Source organism: Aulostomus chinensis, chromosome 8 (assembly GCF_037954235.1).
Source record: "Aulostomus chinensis isolate RoL2024-O1b breed Wild chromosome 8, RoL_Achi_v1.0, whole genome shotgun sequence".
Classification (NCBI taxonomy): Eukaryota; Metazoa; Chordata; class Actinopteri; order Syngnathiformes; family Aulostomidae; genus Aulostomus; species Aulostomus chinensis.
In genome coordinates, this window is record NC_141327.1 from 10,580,653 (window position 1) to 10,605,798 (window position 25,146).

The following is a 25,146-nucleotide window of genomic DNA, read 5'->3' on the forward strand; positions in this document are numbered from 1 at the left end:
ATTCCAAGTGTTTACACAGGAAGATACAGTACCTTGAAGTATTTTAAAATCCTCGACAACCAACCATAACACGGTTAATTTTCCGATGGCAATACATACTGGATTACTGCTGCCATGAATGTTACACCTGTTTCACCCCTTGTGTTCCTGCACAAGATACAGCTGTGGGCTACAAAATCTCAACAGGCTTCTACTTAAACATATTAGATGAAAGGAATATTAAAAGAAACTACTCAAACTCTTATAATGTCTAAACAAAAAGTAACCATTCTACACTCAACAGATTTGTATTTTGGTGCACAGCCATTTATCCAATTTTTTTCAAGCAGGCTTTTGTAAAATAGACTAAAATCATATATCTGAGATGATAGTTTCCATGTCTGTTATTATTTATTGCTGCTATATAGTCAGCTGATCTGCCAGGAAGTCATGATTTCTTTTGCCGTTTGTAAATTATGTCATTACCTGATTGACCTACTGACAAAATTCAACAGTGACCTCACCTGATTGCACCACATGGGCCTGAACCAGCCTATTCAAATGATAGATTTCTTTGCTTTGTAAATAATCCAGTGATGGTCATTAATATTAAGTCCTTCTGATTGTTGAGGATGGTGGGTGGGAGCTTTTGTCCACTTCTTCCAAATTAAATCAAATTTCTGAACATTTCAGAAATCTCAGTGACAAGAAATCAGAATGGCTCAAATTCACATGACTGGGTTTGTACTAGTATAGAGTATATACATTGCTATTGCTCAGATGTTTTTAGATTCCTGTTAAGATCTTCAGCAGATAACAGTGAAGTAAACTGACCTCCGTTGTTTGGCTCTGACTAAACAGTTAGCGTGATGTGGACTAACAGCGAGATGTTAAATCTGCTAGCAGTTCCTCACCATCATTAAGAGGCCTTGGTCACAAGATCACTCTGCTGCTACTAGCCAGTGGTTTTCACTCACTGCGCGCGTGCGTGCACACACACAGACACACAGACACACAGACACACACACACACACACACACACACACACACACACACACACACACACTGCTGGAATGACATTGTTATTCATTCAGAGAAGCAGCTTGCTGTCGTAGCTGCTTGCATTTGTTGTTGAAAGGTCCCCTGGGTGGAGATTCCTTTGGGCCTCAGTCATAAGGAGAGGCATCAATGGGAAACCGATGGGGATAAATGAATGAGCCAGCGGTCAGGTGCTGCTCTGTTCTGTGAGTGCTGCAAGTGAGTGTTGAGCGCTGAATGATGAGAGCATCGCACACCGATGACAGAAACTCAAAGTAGCCTTTCCAAACATAACCTGTTGTAATTAAAAACGAGCTCAAATCAGGACTTGATGAAATTAGCTGTGAGTAAACACTCTATTACTGGCGATGAATAGGATTATAGTGTTTCATTGCTTTTCCCGTATTGACTTCTGCCGATTTCACAGAGTCCAGTTCAGGAAAGAGGATTAACTGACTGTACATTTGTATATAAACCTTGTTTGCTTGTTGATGGTAAGATCATGTGAATTCTGAATGTTGTATTTACACACGTCTCATGAGGCTTAAAATTATAGTACGCAAAAATAGTGACATTAAAAAAAACCTTAAGGAATAGAGGAAGATCAGCTTCTAACAGTTTCTTCTTATTGTTTAGCCAGTTTGAGACCACTGTTAAACTGTCCAACCCAACTTCTTGTCACTGTTTAACTCTCATTACTCTTAGCAGATATTACACACCACCAGCTCAACGCCTCACGGCAAACAGACTCTATGAGTGACCACATGACCAAGTGGTAGTGGAAAGTGGAACCAAGTGCCAGATATTGAAGGATTGATTCAATCCACAAGATTTTTTTTTTTAACTATTGATGTGTCCACCAACATATTTGTTCAATTAGAACACTGACATTCAGTTATACTTAAGGAAACACAACCTTGTTTTGGTTTGGTTTATTATTCATTCAATTTGTTAGGTGTGAGATAAAGAGATGGCACGATGGGTGAGCTAGAATGACGTTTAACAAGAGTGAGCAGTGCAGCAACGTTTTTCCTATGCGTCAATAAATGAAGGATTAAGTAGATGGGAGCCCATCAAAACAATACTGTCAGGGTCTGTTCCTTGGCTTTTTCCTGACAAACCAAACCGCTGAAGATGTTTGACAAACTTTGAATTTATCTGATTTCATTGGACGGTCTTTAATAATATTACTTTTCTGCCGTTAGAACATGAATCAGCACAAGTTTACCTTTACGCAGAGGACATAGGTTAATGAGGCAAACCCTCAATGTGGCTCAGGGCCACGCTGCTAAAAGAATATGGTCACATGTTGCCGACAAAGATGTGAGTAATCTGGATCCAGCCGGTCCACGTCATTTGACATCCTCATTCTAGCGGTTGCACCGATCATGGTACGTACATGGCTGTCATGCTGCCTCTTGCAGAGAGATTCTGGCTATCAGTGACCAAGAATGACATCCTGTTAGACAGCAGTTATCATCAATAAAAAAAAAAATGAGTCCAGACTTGAAGATGATAGCAGAATCTATGCCAAGGTGTCCTAAAGCTTTTCTGGTGGCTTTGCATCTGACTACACATTACATTTTTGTTTTCCTCTAATTCACCACCCGTCTGTATCCCCCAAAATAACTGATGTCTGTCTAATAACCCTCGTCACCAGACCTACCATTCTACGCATGACTTTTCCCGACTGTCAGTCAAGATAAGTTGGCATCAGCACCTCTATGGTGACACAGAGGTTATCCTGAACAAGAGTTGCCTAGATAGCAGAATCATTTCAGGGTTGATGTTTAATCATTAATGGTAGGTAGGTTAGTTATGGCTGGTCCTCTTAGAGCTGCTGCGCTGTGAATACGCCAAAGCGCATTCACTAGCGCGGTCAAATCAGTTGATGCACTTGTCACTTGTGACACACAAAGAGCGAGCTAATTAACCACCTGAAAACACACATTTTTGGCACCAAGTTCTTTGAGCTCATAATTAATACCTCAATAAAAACAATTAGCCAGGGCAAAATCCTTAAAGCTAGAATGAGCTAAGTACTAAACCAAAAAAGGTCCAATGCTTTGTGCAATAGGCTTTGACAAGGAAAACATTGGGGCTGCAAGAATGCTCTACTCCATGCATTGTTTTTACTAAAACCACCCATAAAAAATGAACATTTATTGACTTATTAGTGTTTCAATGCACCTCTATTAACTTTGAGGTGATAAATAAAATGATCATTCCTTAAACTACCAATTAATAAACTTGAAACACATAAGAGGGCTTGACTCAAGGTGGCATCAATGGAATACTACTGGTTGAATTTCACTTCCATCCATCTGATCGGGGTATCTCCCAGCTTATTGGTCGGTCGATTTTAGTTTCATATTTCTGATACATATTATTGATACGTTTGTAACTGAGTATAGTTCCATAAGTTCTGAATAATTAATGCAAAGTATTAGGCGTCAGAGTTGGGATGCCCGATATTATTTGCACATCATCGGTATAAACAAATATTGGCCAGTTTTGCTAATGTCTTTGTGCCTTTTCATCATCTGTCTCTAAACAACTATGTAAACAATGTGGTAAACACACGACTGACACCTCATTTCCATGTCGCTCTGTGTATGTATGTGAGTCAGTCGGTGGTCCATTAATTCTTAGTGGAACCTTCATGAACTCATCTCTGTTATGTCCAGAATATGTATCAAATACATTGAAAAAAAAAAACCTAACTTTTATCACAGAGTTGGGAGGGACTGTGAACTAAAATTAGCTAACAGGCTACATTTGAGCTATTAGCAGGCTGTTGCTTTCTCTCCAGCTGTCTCTGGAGTGCATGAAGATATTCCACACATCTAGGTGTCACAAAACAGACAAAATTAGCCTCACTAGTTGATGGATGTTTCTACAGCCTTTCAGGTGTGCCCATGTTTATACAGAAATACATTCACCAGGCATCTTGATGTAGAAACAAGGCATTGTAGGCTGAAGGAAAAAAAAAAACCTTCTCAAATTCACATTGTTTAAATGTACTTTTCAGTCCATACAAAATGTGAACAGCGTGTTTTTATGCAGATGATATATGTAAATATAGACTATCATAAACATCTGTTGTTAAATATGTGCAATTGATATATAAATTAAAATAAGAATCCCGTTTGATGTAATTAGCAATATTTCACTTTTAAAAGTATTTTCCATATATTACATGATTAATATTGCAAGTGCAATAAAAATCAGTCAACCAGTACCACGTGGCGTTAAAATATCTGCTTTTAAACCATTTAAATATTGATCTTGACTCTTTCAATCAATGTTACATCCCGGCTGATTATTGAACCAATCACATTTTGCTTCACACACCTTTTCTGCTTCTTCCCAGAGCAAAAGTCCAACTTAAAACAGTCTACACTGTGTTAGAGTGAAACTTAGCACTAACAGTGAAATATGTCTCCTTGAGCGAGAATGATTTGAACTGATGGTGTCATTAAGGATTTACTTCACCCAAACAAATCAGGTCCCATCAGATCAGGCGGGAGGTTTACTCTTTCATCTGGTGGCCCAATGCAAAACATCCACTGAAATCAGATGCAGTGAAATGACAAGACAGGACAAGCTAAAGGGTCAGCTGCTGATGGATCGGAGGTAGAGGGGTCAGCAGTCTACAGAGGGGGCTCTAGCAGCAGCCCCTCCTGTGCTGTTAGTTAGGTGACACCAGGGAGAGAGAGAGCGAGTGCAAGAGCACAAAGAGAACTGACTGAACGGAAAAAAAAAGAATGCATCTTAAAATCGGGGCCAGTTCAGGTCTACAAAAGGATGCCCCAGAAATGATCTGAAAACAGAGTGTTTTTCACTCCTTCGCTCCTGTTTACACACGTCTGCGATGTGTGAGATGTGTTTAAAAGAATTTGATGTCATAATGTAATGCTTTTAAAACAAAACAAAACAAAAAACTTTTGTTTTCAATATTATATTAAAATAAATCCATTTATCAAAAAAGGAACTAGCTGATCCTGCACTACCTGGTTTGGCAGGTATGCTGCTTTGTGTCCTATTACTGAAAAAATGAAAATAATTTTTCCTTATTAAAATGACTCTTAAACGTGAGCTATTTACTACCTTACCTTCATATATTTTACCTTACTCAGACACGATTACAGGTGTGATTTCCCCTTTAATATTGGTAAAGTTCACATGAACTTTAGAGAATGGCCCATTGGCTTTTGCTAATAAATGCTTACGGGTGGGCCAATTTCTCACAAACAAAAACAGGGCTGAGGAGAATTTTCCGAATGTCCCTGAAATGTCTAGTTTCCCACAGGCTGTATTTAATAATTAAAGCATTAGATGTAACGTCAGACTAAGTCTAAAGTCTGGGTGCTAAATAACTTTGTGCTGTTTTATTCATTATTGATGTATTCTGAAACGAATTGAACTCTGCTGGTGAAAGTAGGCTCCACATCAGCTGATGGTAAAAAGCGTTGGTGTCTTTTGGGCCTGTGAAGGGCCCGTCTTAGGCTTTTCCTCTTGCCAGTAAATGGAGAGTCGGACAGTGTGCCCGGTGTTATCAATGAAGCCAGCCTCTTGGCTCTCCAAAAAGTCCAGCTTGGAAGGCATCCATGGCAGGGCATTAGGCCTGGAGGTTTGTGTCGTTTGTAATTTATAACACCGAGGGAAATGGGCAAGAGGACAATATGGAGAGAAGAGGGAGAGAGGGAATGTGGGAGGAGGGGGATGGGACTTGCTGCACAAGCAAGCGGCTCTGCTTGTCTGAGTGTGCTGCACAGAGCCTGGATACTTGGCTGACCAAGCTGGAGGGCTCTCTGCCCCTCTTCAAGGCACAGCCTGCAGGGGCCTTATTTTTCTTCTTGCTCTAGTCAGAGTTAGACGCAAACTAGCAAAGATATAGCTGCGTAAACACACAGGTGCAAATAAGCAGGACAGACGCTGGAGTGTCACTGTAGGATGCTGCTACCGCGTCTGAGCCAGTGTGTCTGCTGTGGAGGAATGAGGCTGATTTTAGAGGGACAGCTTCTCAAACATGCACCAGCGGGATCATCATCATTCTTTTCCCCCTCATAATCATCACACAGCGGCACTAATAGCAGCAATTTCCCTTCATTTCATAACGATGACATCACGCACAACACACCCAGATTATCATGATCATATCTTTAGTCTAAACAAACACATTTTCATCTCACCAAAGAGTAGAAGAATATGGATTTTACGAAGATGGGACTCTGCCATCGAGTTCAAATATATCTATATAAATAAACCTCTCTAGCATTTCCTTTACGGAGATCAAAACTGTGATTACAAGCAAAAGGAGAATCACTTTTTTGTCTTGTCTCGATGATATTATATTTATTTATGTTGTTTCTGTTTTCTGGAAGAGTTTCTAATGTTCTTAGTGTTAAGTGAGTGAAATTAACCTTCAGTAGAGTGATGGAATTTCAGACAATTCTGCATCTCTTACAAAGACCAAAAAACTAAGTATGTCACTGAAATATCATATCAATATATATATATCAATATCAATATCAATATCCATATCTGATAGATTGAATAATAAATACTGAGGATTTGCTTGTAAGTTTAACTTTGAAACACTGACTTGTTCCAGTAAAAGCAAAAATGTCTCAGCAGCACTAGTCTGCACCATAAATGCTACCATTCACCCGTTCCCTTAAAAGTGTCTCCATCCCGTCTGAATTATTAATCAAAAAGGAAAAAGACACGTTCAGTGTGAAGCAGCTTATTAAAAGGAACGTGGGGGTGGTTGCAGTTCAGATTGCGTAATAACAAATGTCCTCAGTTGTGCGTGGCTACAGATCTCGAAGCAACATGTGCTGGCAGCAGACTCGGCTCCTTAACTACATCCACAACACAAAGCTAACAAAGAGAGTATCGGGTCACCATGTTGATATTCAGAACTGTGAGTTCTCAGAAGTAAATCAGAAGTATTCAGTACTCATGAGCAGTGGTGGAGGAAGTATGCAATTTCTTGACATAGGTAACAGTAGAAATATCCAGATAAAATATAGGAAAGTCTCCATTCACATCTTAAGTAGAGACATAATATGTCGACTAAGTCGCTTTAATGCATTCCTCTATAGTCATCCTTCACATCGAAACAACAATGGATGACCTGAAAAATGCATTAACGCACTTCAAAAAGTTTATGTATCGAAAATTGAACAGTTACGTCAATGAACGTGTCAGCACCATCAGAGTGACAAGTCCTGGAGTCACTGTTCATGAAACAAGTTTTGCCATGATGTTAATATAACAGTGATTATTTTGTTGACAGTATTTGAAAATACACAAGAGGGCATTTTTTTTCTGAATGATGTGCATCAGTTACTGTATGACTGATTACTAGAGACCAGACAAGATTCACTTTACACTTTATGGTTTGTATTTTAAGAGGCGGCACGGTGGTGCAGTGGTCGGCACTGTCGCCTCGCAGCAAGAAGGTTCTGGGTTTGAGCTCAAACACAGGATCTTTCTGTGTGGAGTCTGCATGTTCTCCCTGTTCCTGTGTGGGTTCTCTCTGGTACTCCAGCTTCCTCCCACAGTCCAAAGACATCAAGAGAGGATGAGGCTGATTGATACTCTAAATTGACCGTAGGTGTGACTGTGAGTGTGAATGGTTGTCTGTCTCTATGTGTTGGCTCTGTGATGGACTGGTGACCTGTCCAGGGTGAACCCCGCCTCTCACCTGAAGGCAGCTGGGACAGGCTCCACCCCCCCCCCCCCCCGTGACACTTAACAGGATAATCAGTGGAAAATGGATGGATGGATGTTTCTATTTTAATTTGGTAACACATCATGTCATTGAGATACAGAAAAGAAAAGTTTAAAACACTGTGGCATGAATGAAAAGATGCAAAATGATGTTTACTTGTTCAGTAATGACCATATTACAACAATTTCCTTTTTTTTCATTGTCAGAAACTGTATATACCGTATGTTCTCCACAGCTGAAGGTTCATAAGCTGCACCTCTGAGCTGTGAAAGAACTGGTTGGTTGATGAAAGCGCTTCACACATTGATGAGTGACTCAAGTCAAGAGTCAGCAAGTCAACAATTCACAACAAACAAAAACATCGTAGAGAAATGTCTAGAAAAATGTGCATGACATATTACGCATAGGTGCACAAGTGACTGGATGATGTTGAGGTTGAACTAATAGTTTTGCGAATTTCCCTTCTGATTTGAGAAATAAACCAAAGCTCCCGAGAAAAACTGTAAGTATCAAAAGTAAAATTAAACGATCGATGTGATATCTGTGTATTTCAAAGCTTGAGAGTGTTCAATCCTCCTCATGACCTCTAAACGTCATGTTAAAGGGGTGTAGTGTTCCAGTTTTGCTGCTCTGATTTTATTCTCTTGAATTTGGCAGAATGCAAATGTAAAAGTTCATCATCTTCATCAGTTCCTGTCTGATGATTCCTGTGCAAAATCTTCCTCCTCAAAGTAACTAGCAATTGATGGGTTCAGATAAATGTAGGGGAGTAAAAAGTACAATATTTCTTTTGAAACGTAATGGAGTACAAGTATAAATAAAATCCCTTAAAATAACTACAAATAGAGGTATCTCGATATTGTACTTAAGTATAGTACTGGAGCTAAAATGCTTTCTTTCCTCTACTTCTCATGGGTCAGACACACATCTTCATCTCAGCCTCAACTACCCACCTTTAAAGTTTTATGACTCAACAAATGTGGGCCCTTCTCTAAATCTTACCCTCTACTTCCAGGACCCTTTGCTCGTACGCCACTCCTCTTCGACCTCCACCTTCATTTCCAACTACACACCTGGGAAGTTCCATGAAAGCGTCTTACATGGTTGTGATACAGTTGCCGTAACATAATCTGTCCAAAGACAAAAAGTCATTTACTGTAAACTCCTGCCAAAGTACGAAAATACCCCCCCCCCCCCCCCAGTAGCAGTTCCTGCTTTGAGGGTCTCTCTCTCCCTCTGTCTCTACACACACACACACACACACACACACACACACACACGCGCGCGCGCGCATGCACGCACAGGCACACGCACGCACGGGCACGTGCGCACGGGCACACACACACACACACACACACACACACACACACACACACACACACACACACAAAGCTCCATGCTGGTAATGAGTCACTAATGAGTCTACAGTCAAGGTATTAAGAAGAGATGAGATCTGACACATACAACTGTGCTGGAAGAAGAAAAAAAACACTGGTGTATTTCAGCCACGTACATATTTTGACAATAAATGAAATAAATATTTTTTTCTTTATCTCAATAAGAGACGAATATATCTAGTTACGAGGCGGTGTGAGAGTTCATGTGAGGATTGATCGCTGCCATCTTCAGGGTCATTACACATTGATCCTCTATTGCACCTTTGGAAGATATGAGGCAAAGGCATTTTGCTGCATGTAGTCGACTGCCACTGTCACAGTTGTTTGTCGGGTGAACAATGAAAGCAGTACTGCACAACATTAGCCTACACATATGATGCTGTGCCAGAGGGGAATACATGTTAAAAACAGTCATAATGCCAGATCAGACAGGCTTTGGGAATGCACTGCGCCTTGATTCTCACTCCTCAACCGTTGTACTAATCGGCTCTTAAAAGCCTACTCCATGTTGTACCAGAATCTGAAGAATGTAGGCCAATTCAAAAGCCAGTCTTTTAACACAGCAAAGTTAGTCAAGAAGTTCAAAGCAGACATCTTAGATCACCCAGTGTCTACATGACCAAGGTTCATTAAGTTTTCCCAGGGCCTGTCCAAGGGTTGGGGACTGGTGACTTATTTCAGCTAATTGATGGATTTCAGATTGGACGGTACTAAATTAAAAAACATACATGCATGTAATAATTAATAATTACTGATCCAACAGCCATTTTCCCCCTCAATTAGTTATTAGTCTGTACATTTTCACCACTTTAACATTCAGCTTTCTGAATCCTAACACAATTAACATGAATATATTAAAAAATATTCAATTTACTACCATAGAAGAGAAGCCATAAAGCCAAAAACCTCAAAGGAAAGTGACAAAAAAAAAAAAGATTTTGGCTTGAAAAATGTCTTAGGTTATTGATTAACAAAATATATTAAGTCATATAATTATTTCTGTCATTGTTTCCCCCCGATTATATTTCACATTATAGACAAGAAGTTCCAAAATTAAGATAAGTTCTGATACCTTTTCCCCCCAATACAGATTTCTGAAGAGTTCTTTTCTTACATCTTATGGTGGTGAAGAATTGCTTTTATTTGAGTCAGAAAAAAACTGAGAAATAGCATCATTCTGTTTCTCTTTAAATTCCTTATTTTGGTTTTAGGCGTACATCCTTTAGACATACAAACTAAACTTGGTTAACTTTGACTGCCTAAAAAAAAGCCAGTGACGCGGTTGATGGCAGCTTAATCCTGAGATATTCCCCTGGAAGATTTGTTTGCATTATAACAGTAAATGACCTCAAATGAATGAAAATGTTGCTCCATACGTACTGGATAAGTAATTAGAGGTCATTTTAGTGTTTACTGTGATTAGGAATCTATGTCAAAAAGTTTGTCGGCATTTATATAAATCACTCTTGATTTGGCATTAATAACCAACTTTGTTGCATATTAACAACAAAAAAGTGCTACGACACAACAGGTTGCTACAACAGACGTGATGTTCAGCTTCTTTTAAATCGCTGCCAAAAAAGGTTGCTGGACATGCATTTGAAGTCAAATTACACATTTTCTAACATTTACCTGTCACATACAAGTTTGTATCATTCCTACTTCAAGGAAATCTATCACATATACTGCACCCTGCAACGTAAAGTGTGCTGAGATACAGACAAAGTACTTCATTCTGATAAAGTCAGTGGCTGCCTGGCAGGAGAAGTCACGCTGAGTTCAAAGGGGTGTCCCACATCAGCAAACAGTCAGTGTTCTTACCAACATGATGCCATTTAATCCCAACACTTGTTGCAGCGTTAGCACCAAGGGTTACCAGGCAAACACTCCTACTTGCTTGCTAGACGTTTTGCTATGATGCGCTCCAAAAATACAACCAGAAAGAGTAAAAAAGCCTCTGAAGTAAACCACAGAGCTCCTGTCAGTAGTTCAACATGGTCAACAGGAGAGAAAAAAAAAAGCATGAGTTTCACTTTTGGACAAAGTACCCAGCAAAGAGACTGTGAGTGCTGTTGAATCTGAATTAAGCATAGATTGGCCTATATTGCAGCAAACAGGGAAGTAGCTCAAGACGTGCCAGGCCTCATGTAGGCTCTGGTTCTGTGGAGGCCTCAAACACTGAGGCACGTACAGGCAAGAAAACACAAGCCAACATACGATGACACAACATGGACGACATGGATATGTTGGTTTGTGCATCTAACACAATGTATACCAGTCCAGTAACATGAATAAAACACAGAACAATTGAGGGGGAGGATGTAAGCACAACAGTTGAATACACAACACACACACACACACACATACACACATACATATTCTTCCACAGACATTTAAAATGGTGCTGCTATGCATCTCAATGAAGTCAGAGAACCATGTGACTTATATCAGTAATATATGTTATACCTGTATATATGTAGAAATACATAGACATTTATATGCATAAATATATATAGTGCACAAACATTTCTTCATTTTCATAAAATGTATTTTTGTCCAAATATATTTAATTCACTAAAGCATTGCTATTTTGAGAACAGTACTGCACAAAAATATACTTCCCAAATTACCAGTGATCGATGTGCATTTTTCTTGCAACATGTTCAATCACAGACATGAATCCAAAAAAGCAATCTGACCATCATTGAAATATTAACATATCCCCTCTATGCATGTAAAAGGGTTCGCATACGACTAAATTAACAGATACTATAGCGTATGCCTGGCACTGGGCAGAAAACAACCACAATTACCACATTAAAATCCTCAGAACACAACCCACACTTCTCCTTCCAGAATACATCAACATACAAATATTTCTCATTCCACCTGTTCACAGAACATCAAAGGAAAAGACAGACCTCTGGTCAGATTAGAGGTGACATCAGACATCCAGAAACCAAACACAATAATATTGGCACAACCTTAGTATCAGGAAATATTGGGAATATATTAAATATATTGGTATCGGTCTGATGGCATTTAAGTTTATTGACTGAGTTTTGTTTAAGTACCTTCATATTTGTTCATAGTCCGTAAGCTATGTTGTAGCAAAAACATAGTAAATGCATTTTTTTAATGTTAATAAAACATTTTGAAAATAAAGAAAACACATGTAATATTCACAATGTTTACATTTACGTAAGGGTTATATCATATAAACTTGTTTTATACTGATAGTATTGACACTGGTAAGTATGTGCTCTCAGCCTCAAATGAAGATGTTTCATTAACTCAGTTGAATATGAAGTGTAGCCTGGATGTGTTCACAACACCAACACATTTAAATCTAAAATGGTATTTTGACACAATTAACCTTTCATAAATATTACATTAATATTAATCTATATCAATTAATCCATTCATCCATTTTCAACCACTTATTCTGTTAAGGGTCGCGGGGGGGGGGGGGGGGACTGGAGCCTATTCCAGCAGCCTTCAGGTGAGAGGCGGGGTTCACCCCCATCACAGGACCCCCATCACAGGACCAACACATAGAGACAGACAACCATTCACACTCACAGTCACACCTACAGTTAATTTAGAGTATCAATCAGCCTCGTCCCCTCTTGATGTCTTTGGACTGTGGGAGGAAGCTGGAGTACCAGAGAGAACCCACACAGGAACAGGGAGAACATGGAGACTCCACACAGAAAGATCCTGTGATGGAGCCGGGGCTCGAACCCAGAACCTTCTTGCTGTGAGGCGACAGTGCTGACCACTGCACCAATTAATATTTTAATTAACTGTGCAGCCCTGTTAAGTTGTCATTGCAGGTCAGGTGGAGTTTCAGTTATAGTGGGTGTCACCCAATATATTTAGAAAGCTGTAAACTTAGGCTCTGATATATGTTTTTACTCCTATTATTCATATTTAGAGAACACCGTTTCTCTGTACTACATGTTACAGCATCATTACTTCTCATTCTACAAGTGATGTGCAGCCACTGGCCCGGGCCTCGGTTTGCCTTCTGCCTCTCGTGGAAGTCATAAGCAACTGTTGTAAAGAGGGCTGCAGGGTCAAAGTTTCCCGTCAATCTGGCTCTGTTCACAGTGCACACTCAGTTCAAAGTGCTTTGTATTGTAAGTCATTGTTAATTAATTTTATGCCGCTTGTGGAGCTGCACAGCCGTCTGAAGTCTGTTCTCACAGAAGTGAAAAAACGCACAATATTACACCTACACACATTAGAGAGTGTATTGCAGCTGCTGAAGTGTGTGGCTTCGTGTCGGATCTGAACTTGCTAGTTTCTCTGGACAGTCGAGGATTTATAGAGGTGAAAATTATCAGCATCACGTGATCTGTAACACTGAATCTGGCTTCGGACGTAAAAAATCAAGTGTTAATGTGAAAGAAACAAAAATCTAACGTCACTAAATTTATATTGATAACATTACTAGAAGAGATTTGTGTGTCCATGCCTGTGTTTTAGCTGGCTCAGACCAGGCCCCAGGGCAGGGGTCACAGTCAGATTAAGAGCTTTTAAATTGAGACAGACACCCTTCTGGAAATTCTTGACCTCTTCATTAATTGCGCGATTGCAACAATTACTGTCATGCAGGAACAGCTTGTCAAACTCCAGGTTTACTGCTTAATGAGCGGGTCAGTTTGTGCCATTTGGGACCAAACCAAGAGTCAAGGCAGGGAATGTAGCTGCCCCTCTGACTTCAAGTTATGTGAGATATTCCTGAAAAGGAAAGTTCTTCTCTCCCTCCCATGTAGCGGGACCAGCCTTGTGAGAGGCTGCTTGAAGCGCTCAAATCAGGTTATGCACAGGTATTCTGCTGCACCACGCCATGCTGTCTGCCCCTGGGGAGGGCAGGCCACTTGCCTGACTTGAATGTTGGAGAACTAACCCAGCAGAGGCAAGGAAAACCTCTGCCCCTGTTCATCTACCTGCCTAACACGGGACACACAAACATGTTTTAGTAAACCTGGCATCTGCACTGATTCTCTTAATCTGCTGCTTATGAGAGCAATAAATAGTGTTTATACCCAATCATGTGATGAACAGACAGCGACATATCATATCGTCTATGATATATAGGTACAAATCAATATCAGGCCTCTCTACGCTAAATATGGTTTCACTTTTTACAGGTGAAAGTAGTTGTTAGAAAATCTATGTTTATCCTGGCACGAGTGTTAGAAACTTTGTAAGTTTCTTCTTGCTGTCACATTTGATTGTTTGAGCTTCACTGTAGAGTGATGGATGTGCAGGGTTTGACAGTAGAGGCTGTTTTCACCTCCATTGTTGAAAGAGTACATTTTTTCTGTACGCAGTACAAATCGAATTTTAGGGAGCTGCCCTAGGAGCGTGATTAGAGACATCACAGTTATTTAACTGCTGATTCTGGTCCAAAATTATGTAGAACTTAGAAGCCTTTTAGTGCACAAACAGTGAGAATGAACTTTAGAGAGAAGTAGGAGACATCCTCGGAATTCTTCACTTGTATAGAGATTGAAGCGTTGTTGCTAGAATCCGGTGGAAAAACTACGGTTTGAAGACATCTGATGTCTAGTATTGCAACACTCACTAAAAAGCAACATATAAAGCATCAGTAGATGGAACAGATAGTTTGGGAGGTTGCATTTTAACGAGTTATTCTGCCTCTTTTATTCTCCCCACAGCTCAAAAGTTCAAATCTACATTGTTTTCTAGTTTGTATGCAGAATTTGTTTAAAGTGATTTCAAAGGTGAACTATAAATAAAATAAATAATTGGTAAGTCAAAATTATGATGGAATTTGTTCATATCAGCTGCTTTGCTGACTATATCAACAATTCTATACAGTACAGTTTTGAAAATTCTCCAACAGAGTAGGCGGTGGTATTGTTAGACCCTAAATATACCTATAGTTTGAGTGTAAAGAATTTGCAAAAAAAAAAAGAGAAAAAAAGAAATGAAAATAAAAGTTGACCAAACACATGACAAACACATTTAAAAGTAAAAGTATGCACAAGAAGAAAATTGGCTGATCATCTAGATATTGATCTTTTTAGTTAATGTATCAGTATAAGCCCAGGGGCTAATATTTTGGCCAAGTCTCTTCTTTGCAGAAAACTTTTCTTATTCAGTATGTATAAATTATATACATATCATATCAATTTATGCCAACACTGCTGCACATTCACTCATTCATAAGTCATTTTTATGTGTCATTATATACTTTTTGTTGTATATATATATATATTTACATGTGTATTCACATTTCTATTGAACATTGTTCTATTTTGCTATTTCTCCTGATTCTGTATTTTCTGTACTTGAATGTGAGCGCCTCAAACACAAGAGTTTCCCCTTCATTGGATGTACTGTCCACTGCAACTGTGAATCAATCATAAAAAAAAAATTTCCCCCTCATGATCAATAAAGTATTTCTGATTCTGAACTTGTTTAAATAGGGATAAAACCTACATCAATATCTTTAAAAAAATCGAATGTTATTTTATTTCATATCATACAGTCTGATCTCTTATAAATAAAAAAAACAGTATCGTGCATCCTTAGTCATTAAGAACTATTGTGACCATGATAATTGTGTGATAGAAAACTACTGAGACTGGCATCATGCAGCAGGACAAAGACCCGCTTCGCAGTGAAAATGAGCTCAGCAAAAGTAAAGTATATTTCCTGCTGCTTGTGCCTGTCTGTAAATAGTCAGCTGGGATGAAAACAACTCCAACTAGTATATTATGTAATGCTAATTTGGCATGGAGAGCTACCCCTAATTTCTGGTAATGGAGCTCAATGAGTTGCTATGTATTTCCTCCCCAATTAATCCTCTTAAAGTGAATATTCTAATGAGCACGCAATGCATCACTCTTATTCCCCTCTCACATTTGAAATATTCAGCTGCTGACCAGCAGGTGTGCCCCCTGGCTCGCTCCTATATGGCTGCATCATGAGAAGTACACACTTCCATGTGCCAAATCCTCATGCACTGCCAGGAATAACTTAGGCAACAACAGAGAGGAGGCGGTGGCTATGCAAAACATCAGGTAAACTGTGAATGAGGTTAACATCTTTCTCAAACACCATGCGCATACACACGCACACTCAACACACGGGGGGCTTGAGGGTGTTAGAGGCTGTTATTCATTATCCACACGACTGCATTCCAGGGCTGGACAAAAGGAGTTATCACCACCATCACTCAGAGGCAAGTAAGAGAGAGGGATTTAAGCAGGTTCTCAAACAAGATGCCCCCACCTGATAACCTGGCCGTTACACCATTCCCACATGTCCTAATGAATTCACAAGTCAGAGAGAGAGAGAGAGCAACAGACGGAGTGAGAGAGAGATGGAGGGAGTGAGAGGAGGGCAAGGTGAGAGGAAAGCAGGAGGAGAGACAGAGAAACGGTGTGAACATTAACACTGAATGGAAGTGATGGAGAAAGATAAGGGCGCCTCCTCCTCCCCCTTTACAGGAAGTGACCAGTGAGGCTGCTGAGACAAGTGCACCTCACAACATGATAAGAAGCACCAAATCACCCCCCCACACACACACACACACACACACACACCACCTTATGATTTGTATTAAATCTGAAGTGTGAATTCTCCTCCACTCATTCAGGAAAGTCAGGTTTTAAGCATTTTTTTTGGTTTGATGTGTGAAAGTCCTGTTGAAGTTTAATTTCTGTGTTAATATATTGAAAATACTATCACCTGTCTGTCCTCCCTCAGCCAAGACTGATGGATTGCAGGTGACCTGCTGATGCAAAGACCTTCAAAGGTCAAAGGTTAAAACTAAAAAGAGCAGAGGTTTATCTAGTGTGTCAGAGTGATGGAGATGAAGCGTGTTGGAGTTCGTGTACTGATGAAACTGGTTCACGCACTAACTCACCTTTTTTAAACTCCTCCAGCATCGCATCCAGCTTGGTGTCATTGAACACAAAGTGCAACGCGTGGCTGTAAAACTTAGTGATGGTTTTGAGGGGGGTGCAATCATCCGGGTCCACAAACGCCAGGTCCTTGACGAAGAGCAGGTCCACTATGTTGGACCTCTCGCCCTCGAAGACCGGGATGCGTGTGTAGCCGCTTTTCATGATCTCGGACATGGTGTTGAAGTCCAGCGTGGCATCCCCGGGGATCATGAAGCAATCTCTCAGCGGCGTCATCACATCCTCCACCGTCTTAGTCCTGAGCTCCAGCGCGCCCTGGATGATATTCAGCTCCTCCTTCACCAGATCGTTATAGGGGTCCGTGACGCGCAGCATCTCCAGAAGCTTCTCCCGGTTGTACACGGTTCCTATCTCCTGTCCCAGGAGGTAGTCCAGCAACTTGCTCACCGGGTAGGAGGCAGGGAAGGTGAGCAGCATGAAGAACTTAGTCAGGAAAATGGTGTTGGCGCCGACGGCGAGGCCGTGTCTGGAGCAGATGGCCTGGGGCACGATTTCTCCAAAAATAACTATTCCAATAGTGGACATGACCACAGCGATCAACCCGGAACCGGCTATATCATCCAGCAGGATGGTGAGTGTGGTGTTCACCAGCACGTTCCCGAGCAGAAGCGAGCACAGTAAGTAATTCCCTTGGCTCCGGACCGGCTCGATCTTTTTGGCGTAATTCTTCTCCCTCTCGGTGCCGCAGTTCTGGACTATCTGGAGCTCCATGGGATCCAGAGCCATGAGCCCCAGGTTCAAGCCACTGAACATACCCGACAGGCACAGCAACATGGAGATGAAGATGACCTGAAGCCAGAAGGGCAGGAGAAACTTTTTCTCCTCCACCACAATCACTCTGGTGTCATCCCCATCGTGGTAGATCCAGGTGTTCTCCGTCCATGGGTCGTGCATCCCGGCCACGGCCGGTGTGGAGGTGGCGATGCACAGATAATAGGCTTTACTCCTTTCTGTCTTTCGCAGAGGTTTGACCTCAATTTCAACTATTCCTGACGTTTTTCGGTTCAGGATGATGTTGGGTAATATATTTATATCCGAAGTCCTAATACCGCAGGGATGCAAGCCGGAGGAGTCCTCCTGGCTCTGGTTATCTCTGGAGGAGCTGTCAATGCTCCCTACTGCCCGACTCCTCTCATGTTCCGTGAACGCAATTTTGGACCAGGTCTCGTTGTTGATGTTCTGCCCGTACACTCTTAATTTCACCCGAGAGCGCTCACTCACCCGCAGGTAGCCCCTATCCATGAAGGAAATGTCGTCCGTGTCCTCCAGCCGGAGCCCAATGATGACGGTCTCCTCGGACCCTTCCTTGCCACTTGTCGGGGTGACACAACAGCCAGTGACAGTTAAGAAAATCATCGCCAAAGCTCGGACCCGGTTAAGTGACGCCATTTTTGCAGCGGTGGGTTCTTGGGATAACGGCTCTGCCATATTGATAACCACTGGCAACCAACCTCCTGAATGAAAAGGGCTTTTAAAAATCAGAGCCAGTCGGAGCCCGCCTTCATCTCCGCCGAGGCTTGCCGTGACTTGTGCATCGGGACCTGCTCATTCCCACTACGTGTCCGACACTGATGACTCGCGAGCGCAGGCTTATGGGCCAACTCGTGCCTGCCCTGATGTCCCCGGGACTGACGACTGCGCGGACCAATCAGGGGGGGATGCTGACCGGAGGGCGGGGCGTCCTCAGCCTCCTTGGCGAATCAATTCCAAAACAAGTGCACCTCATGTTAACAGACGGACAGGACTGTACTGGTGACTTTTTGAACGTATATCAATCATCAGGATATAATACTGATTGATGTTGGTTATCAAGATGGCACTGTCACCTAAGCACCTTCACAGTGCAGTACAATACTATTCAAATTAGGGCTGCATTTACAGTTTATTTTCATGACTTTTTTTTCTATTTATGATTAAAATAACTTTTTAGTCTGCACAGAACTTTCTCATTATTTCTCGCTGTTGCCGATTCATTTATCATGAAAATGTGTCTTGAAAATGTCACAGGGGTTCATCTTGTTTTATCCTTTGTGGTCGATTACATTACAGTTCACACTGATGTAAAACTACTTCTACGCAGCAACTCATTAATGTACTCTCGAGTCCAAGACTGGGCCCCTGATCATTTAATTTTAACTTAAATATGCATCTGTTGGTCTTGGGCAGTCCTTCTCAGGAGTTCTACTCTCCTAAGCATGTGCAGGGCTTTAGCTCTGCTCCTCCTTTCCCTGACCAATTGTCTGTTAAGCTGAAGTAATTGAAAATAGACTTTAAAAACACACAATATTCAGTAAATGCAAAATTAAAAATATTTATTTTCCAATAAACATTACATTCACACAACAGTTACTGAATGTGGGAAGATAAAACGATGTCTATAAAGTCCAAAAAAATTTGGAAATTAGAAGTATTATAATTTCAGATGTAAAAGATTGTGAATGAACAATAAACACATATATCTAAATGTATGACAAAGAGATCACTTTATTGGTGAAGCCATATTTGATTGTTTTTTGTTTTTAGGTATAATTAAGTTGCATAGTAGAAATGCACTTGGGGGGCACAGATCTCTCCCAAGGCTCATGTGATAATTCCTGGAAAAAATTATTGAGCAAGTCTACATCTGCCCAAAAAATCTGAAGAGGTTCTTCCTTGGTCCACGTCCCACCTGTCCAGCAATTTTCAATAAAATCTTTTTTTTTTTTCTTGCGTGTAATCATGCTGAAAGAGAAACAAACAGCACTGAAGAAAAAGCGCTATCTAGAAGATGATAATTCATTGAGGACATCTGAAATGTTGAAGAGAACATAGCATGATGCTGGGCCTCTGGGTAGCTCATCACTTGCAACACGCTTGATTTGACTGTGTGCTGCAGCACCCCCCTGTGGCTGAACCCGGACTCGCTTTCTCCAGCTGCACAGCCAGCTCAAAGGGATCCATCGTTCCTGCCTGTATGCACAGATCAACAAAGCCCAGAGTGTCATGTTATATAATTCCACAATTTCATCTAAAGCACTTGTAGAGAATGTAAAAGAGTTACAAGTGTATTTATGAATTTAAAAAAAAGTTTTTTTTGTTGATGTTTCTTTGCAATAAAAATGATTAAAATGCTGAACATTCTAATAGCAGGAAACAAGCCAGTGTCATTTGAGACCTGTGTTACTTCCACTTCAAATGTCTCTTTTAACAGATAAAGATTGTTCATTAAATCAACATTAGACAGACAAATGTTGACCATGACCAGTTCATTACCATATCACCCATAATCCATGTTGATTAGAGAGAAGTACCTCAGCCTGATTTTATTTCAGAGGGGCAGTCCCAAGGCGGAATCATGAGGCAGATCCCTACCATTTTTAATCTGAAACATCTTCGATAAAAGCCAAAACGGAAACCTCCATTAGCCAAGTGCATTTTTGATATAGGGGTTGGGGTGTAAAGTGGTGTTTGTAGATGGTGTGCACAGAATGACCATGAGAGCTGATAAGATGGCATTCCAATAGCTGAGAAGAGAACATTCCTTCCTGTTCAAGGTTCCCAGCATGACTCCACAGTCTAGTTATGACTCCAAGACAGCTGCTTGACCTTGCGCTTGTGAATGTGTGCATATGTGTGTTTGAGTGGCTGTGTGTGTGTCTGTGAGTGTGTGTGCGCGCGTGTCTCTGTGTGTAAGAACGTGCGTCATGTTTCCTAGTACACACTTATGTGTGTGACTATGTGCACAGTTAGACAGTGGGCCTCTCTGGGTGTGTCACCAATTTCAAAGTCATAGAACAAACACACTGACCTCTTGGGCTTCAAGTAATCAAACAAAGACATTTTCACATCCAGGAATTTAGTTCAGGATGGCTGTGATGCTGACCTTAGGTTTGACTCCGCAGGGCCCACAGGGGCCTCCCGGTGGCTGGAAAGTGAAATCCTGTGCAAATCTGGAATGGGTCAGGATGCTGGCGACTTCTCCATCCACCTCCACCACTTCATTAACCTGCGAGACATGACCACATCTGATATCACTGAAAGAACAAAGCAGCAGCACGTAACACTCTGAGCTGCAGGAGCAACAGACCTTGAAGGTGTTCTGACAGTCCAACCAGAGGCTGTCCTCTGCCCCAGTAATGCCTCCGTTATATATGACCTGACGCGGAGCTGTGCTACCTCTAGGGACCTTGAACAGGCGATAGGTTACAGAGACAAACTTGAAGTCACCTGTATTGAAGAACAGGCAAAAGAGAGTAAGTTGTCAGCTTCAGAAGTAGAAATGTGTTATAGTGACTCAGCACTCTATGGACTAATGGTTCATGCACATTTTTACAAATACATTTTCATGACTTTTCCACTCCTTTGAAGACAATTTTGATGACCGTCGACTTCCTCAAACTACCGTCGTATATTTATCTTTCCTTGGATCTCAGTCGATGTTAACTGAACCACTAATTGTCCAATATGCAGGTATTTGTGGTGCAAAGTTCCCAAAGTTTTCCAAACTTTTCTAGCTTCATTTATTTTTCAAAACATTTTCAGGCCTTGAATTGGCTACTTTCAAATTCCATGACTTTCCTACAGTAGTTTCTCATGCCGGTCGGATCCATGAACAGTTTTCACAGCAGACATCTTGACTTGTCAAAGCAGGAAACGCGCCTTTAGTTCACAGAGAATCACGACAAATCTTTTTTCTGTTATTAGAGCGAATCGATTCAGGGTGTAACACTGTGTGCATTCATCCTGAACCACGGCGGTACAGATGCGAATGTTCACAGAATAATTGGTAGCCTCCTGAACGCGCCAAGTTTGACGAACATTAAAATGCAAAACAAACTTTCACAAGTTTAAGTTCCACAAATAGGGCTATCTGCTAAATTAAGCTGGGAGTAGAGGATCATTTCCTTCGCCTTCTAATGCACACTGCTGTGCAGAAACAAGCAAAGACATACAAAGTAAATAAATAATAAAGAAACTAATATCCAACCTAGAATGTCTTCCAGTTCTTTGCTGGCAACACTGATGATGTTGGCACTAACCAGCCGTGGGGGGCTGAAGCCGACTTCCTCAGCCACTTGCAGGAGATCCTTCCACCAAAGTGCTCCACCAAGACACTCACCTGCAAAGATAAACGACATTGTGATATTCTATCAGGTGTCTGTGAGCTTTTATGGTGACGGGGTCTCAATCTTACACACCCCACAGGATTTTGTGAAGTTTAATCTCCTCTGTTAGTCTTCCATTGCAATAAACATCACTGAAGTAGAGCTCGCCACCATCCTGACATGCAGCAGAGCCAAAGGTTAATATGTCTTCATCATTTCACGATGCCTGATTAGAGACTGAGGCCGAGGTGACAAGCAGTGTACCTTGAGTACATTGTAAGCTTCTGTCAACACTCGCTTCTTGTCCGGGGAGAGATTCACCACACAGTTGGAGCTAATTGATGGCAGAACGTTTTAAATCCAAATATCTCCAGTTGCACAGCATTGAAATGAGAAATAAAGAAAGAAGAGAGGTGTCTTACATGATGATATCAAATGAGTTCTTCTCCAGACCTGCTTCTGCTAGGGCCTCTATGTAGCCCTGGACAAACCTGACGTTGGACTTCTTGTAGCCAAACTCTTGCATGTGATAGTCCACATATGTCTTAGCCACATCAAGCTGGTGGAGGAGTTAAAGCTTGTATGAGGTCATGTGGCCCAAAGCTGAATTTCCCATTCTTACAGCAGTAAAAGAAAAGCTGTTTGATCATGCTGATCAGATTCTCTTCACCACTTTGTTGATACGTATGCCTCCTACTTAAGGGGGCCAAATTTCTCTGCCTGAGAATTGGAGGAGATGTTTAAACTCTTGGCAAATGCAAGAAGAGTTAAACTGGGACAAATTATTGTAGAGACAAACGAAATAGAGTTTCTTCATGGACCAAGAGCGGACATTCAGAATTTTAGGCCTAGCTTAGCCATTACTCCATCCAAAATGAAGAATGACTGAACCCTTCTTTTGAACGGCTCTTGGAAAGGAGCGGAGAAACAAAAGCCTGAAAGGTTCATGCATACCAGCTGAGAGGTCAAAATTCACAACACTCAAAGTGATTCCTAGTTTATGACATAGATTCTCTCCATGCGTAGATCAAGCCTCCAATCATCTCTTTCAGTGTCATGCAGATAGATGGTACCTGATCCTCCGTCATGTCGATGCCCGTCACATGGCCAGCCTCCCCAACCAGCTGACTCAGCACGTAGCAGTCCCTTCCACTTCCACTGCCCAGGTCCAGTATCCTGCAGCCCTCGACACACTCCGGCACCACCAGACCACAACCATAGTACCTGAGGGAGAATGAAACCCATGATAGATGTATTCCTGTAACTGTCCATTTAGTCTAACTACAAATGCACCCCAGGCTTTTTAAATATGTAGTACCCCTAATTATTTTTTATTCATTTGATTAGGGAGCAGCATGATAAGTTCCACAACATTACAGGCGATCATTCTCAAAAGATTCCTTGATTCCTGATTCCTTGTGCTACAGTAAATTTGCAGTAATCTTCCCTTGAAAATTAACCTGGAATATAAAGGAAGTGATCCATTGTTAGATTGTTGGTCACTTATGTAAAGGCTTACACAATATCTAATAACGGAACTTATTTACTGTGTGTCAGTACGTGTGTGTGTGTCTGCATGAATGTGTCACCTCTGGAGGTCGGCGCCGCATATTTATCTTACTAAAATTTAGCATTTCAATCAAACAGTGTGGAATGACTTTCAGCGAGTGGCTGACCATTTAGTTTCAGTTTGGACGCTCTGAGGTAAAAAAGTTTGGGTATCCCTGACTGCAATTATAAATTTGGGTTTTTAAGTTTTTCTGTGTTTGCTTAGGCTACATCACAGGCTTCTAAATTTCCTGGTTCTGCTAATATCATTAGAGGCAAGTGATTGGAAGCAGTGTAATTTAATTACTGTGCTGCTGGCTACAATTGAGTGCACATGTGCTGAAAACCCTGCGTTGTTGAGAAACAGTTGAAACTGTGTGTAGTGTTGTCGGTTGTTGTGGGCATTGGCTTTGTTTTAATGTTGTGTTAGCTTTAATGTGTATATGCTGGCACAGATGCGCATCTGTCACCTGGCAGTGACTTCAGGGTGAACTTTCTCCAAAGCCTGGCGGATGAAGGCCGGTGTGGGCTGGGCTGGAGCCACACAGGCATTGCTTTGCAAGTCGGAGGACGACTTCAACCTTTTTCCATAGTAATCCTGCATGAGCACAGAGAAGCGGTTCATCAGGCGCACAGGCTTGTGAGAATTACACGGAAGGTTAGTTACACACACCAATACAAATCTGTTACAGCTTTTACAGCAAGCTCGCAAGAGTGAAAACTCCTATCTTACCTTTACGTCCAGATGAACGGTGGTTTCAAGAAAGCCTTTAACACAACCGCTGTAAAAGTAAATAAAACATGTTACACGCTGACACGTCGTTAGACAATAGATATTGCGTGTAATGTATTTATCAAACGTTTACTCGTCGGGATTTAAGTTGATTTTAACTTGTAGCAACAAATAGGTTCCTAACTGGATAAAAATAACAACCGACTCGCGTTGCAGCGTGACCGTCTTACAACATCTGGCACGCGCCCCTCGCTCAATCGAACATTCTAGCGCCCTTAAATACTGGAATTCATACCAAGTTTATGTGTATTTTATCTCACCTGGTTTCTTTGGCCATTGTCGTTGGTATCAAGTCCACAATAAGCTGTAAATGACGTGGCAGCTTTTAGTCCACTTCCTGCTCAACAGCGCCCCCTGTGCTTCTTTACCTGAAATTACATCAACTCTGATGTACCAATATCGAGTCAATTTTTTTCTGCCTATATATTCTAGATATTTTTTGTATTATTTGCTTGTCATTTTAGACCTGTTCAAAAACACAAGATCCATGGAATGTTCTTACGCACATACGGGTTTTTTGGCCCTCAATTTAGTCTTACAGACAGGAAATCAAGCCTGATGGCACCTGATATCACCTGTCATCCAGGCTTGTAAAGTC

General features: G+C 41.2%; 2 protein-coding genes across 3 annotated transcripts in view; both read right to left on the reverse strand.

Moving 5' to 3' along the window:
• Positions 1 to 18,686, reverse strand: part of cnnm2b (cyclin and CBS domain divalent metal cation transport mediator 2b) — a 41,966-nt gene extending 23,280 nt beyond the window's left edge. For both annotated transcript variants that reach the window (XM_086210834.1, XM_086210835.1), the window contains exon 1: positions 17,066 to 18,686. In XM_086210834.1, coding sequence (XP_086066960.1) covers positions 17,066 to 18,551 — 1,486 coding nt within the window. In that variant the 5' untranslated portion in view covers positions 18,552 to 18,686. The remainder of the gene's footprint in view (positions 1 to 17,065) is intronic.
• Positions 18,687 to 19,420: 734 nt separating this feature from the next.
• Positions 19,421 to 25,004, reverse strand: as3mt (arsenite methyltransferase). The gene is made up of 11 exons (XM_086210843.1): positions 24,809 to 25,004; positions 24,489 to 24,537; positions 24,226 to 24,353; positions 23,281 to 23,431; positions 22,630 to 22,766; positions 22,472 to 22,541; positions 22,301 to 22,382; positions 22,090 to 22,221; positions 21,190 to 21,329; positions 20,986 to 21,108; positions 19,421 to 20,072 (listed from the first exon to the last, which is right to left on the reverse strand). The coding sequence occupies exons 1-11, from the start codon at positions 24,823 to 24,825 to the stop codon at positions 19,962 to 19,964; spliced, it is 1,140 nt and encodes a 379-aa protein (XP_086066969.1). The 5' UTR covers positions 24,826 to 25,004; the 3' UTR covers positions 19,421 to 19,961.
• Positions 25,005 to 25,146: the final 142 nt, after the last annotated feature.

Excerpts from the sequence above, each read along its gene's own strand:
- as3mt (XM_086210843.1), bottom strand. Across the intron at positions 22,383-22,471 it reads AAGCTTACAATGTACTCAAG|GATGGTGGCGAGCTCTACTT; the intron begins GTACACTGCTTG and ends GCTGCATGTCAG. Across the intron at positions 21,109-21,189 it reads ACTGTCAGAACACCTTCAAG|GTTAATGAAGTGGTGGAGGT; the intron begins GTCTGTTGCTCC and ends CATGTCTCGCAG.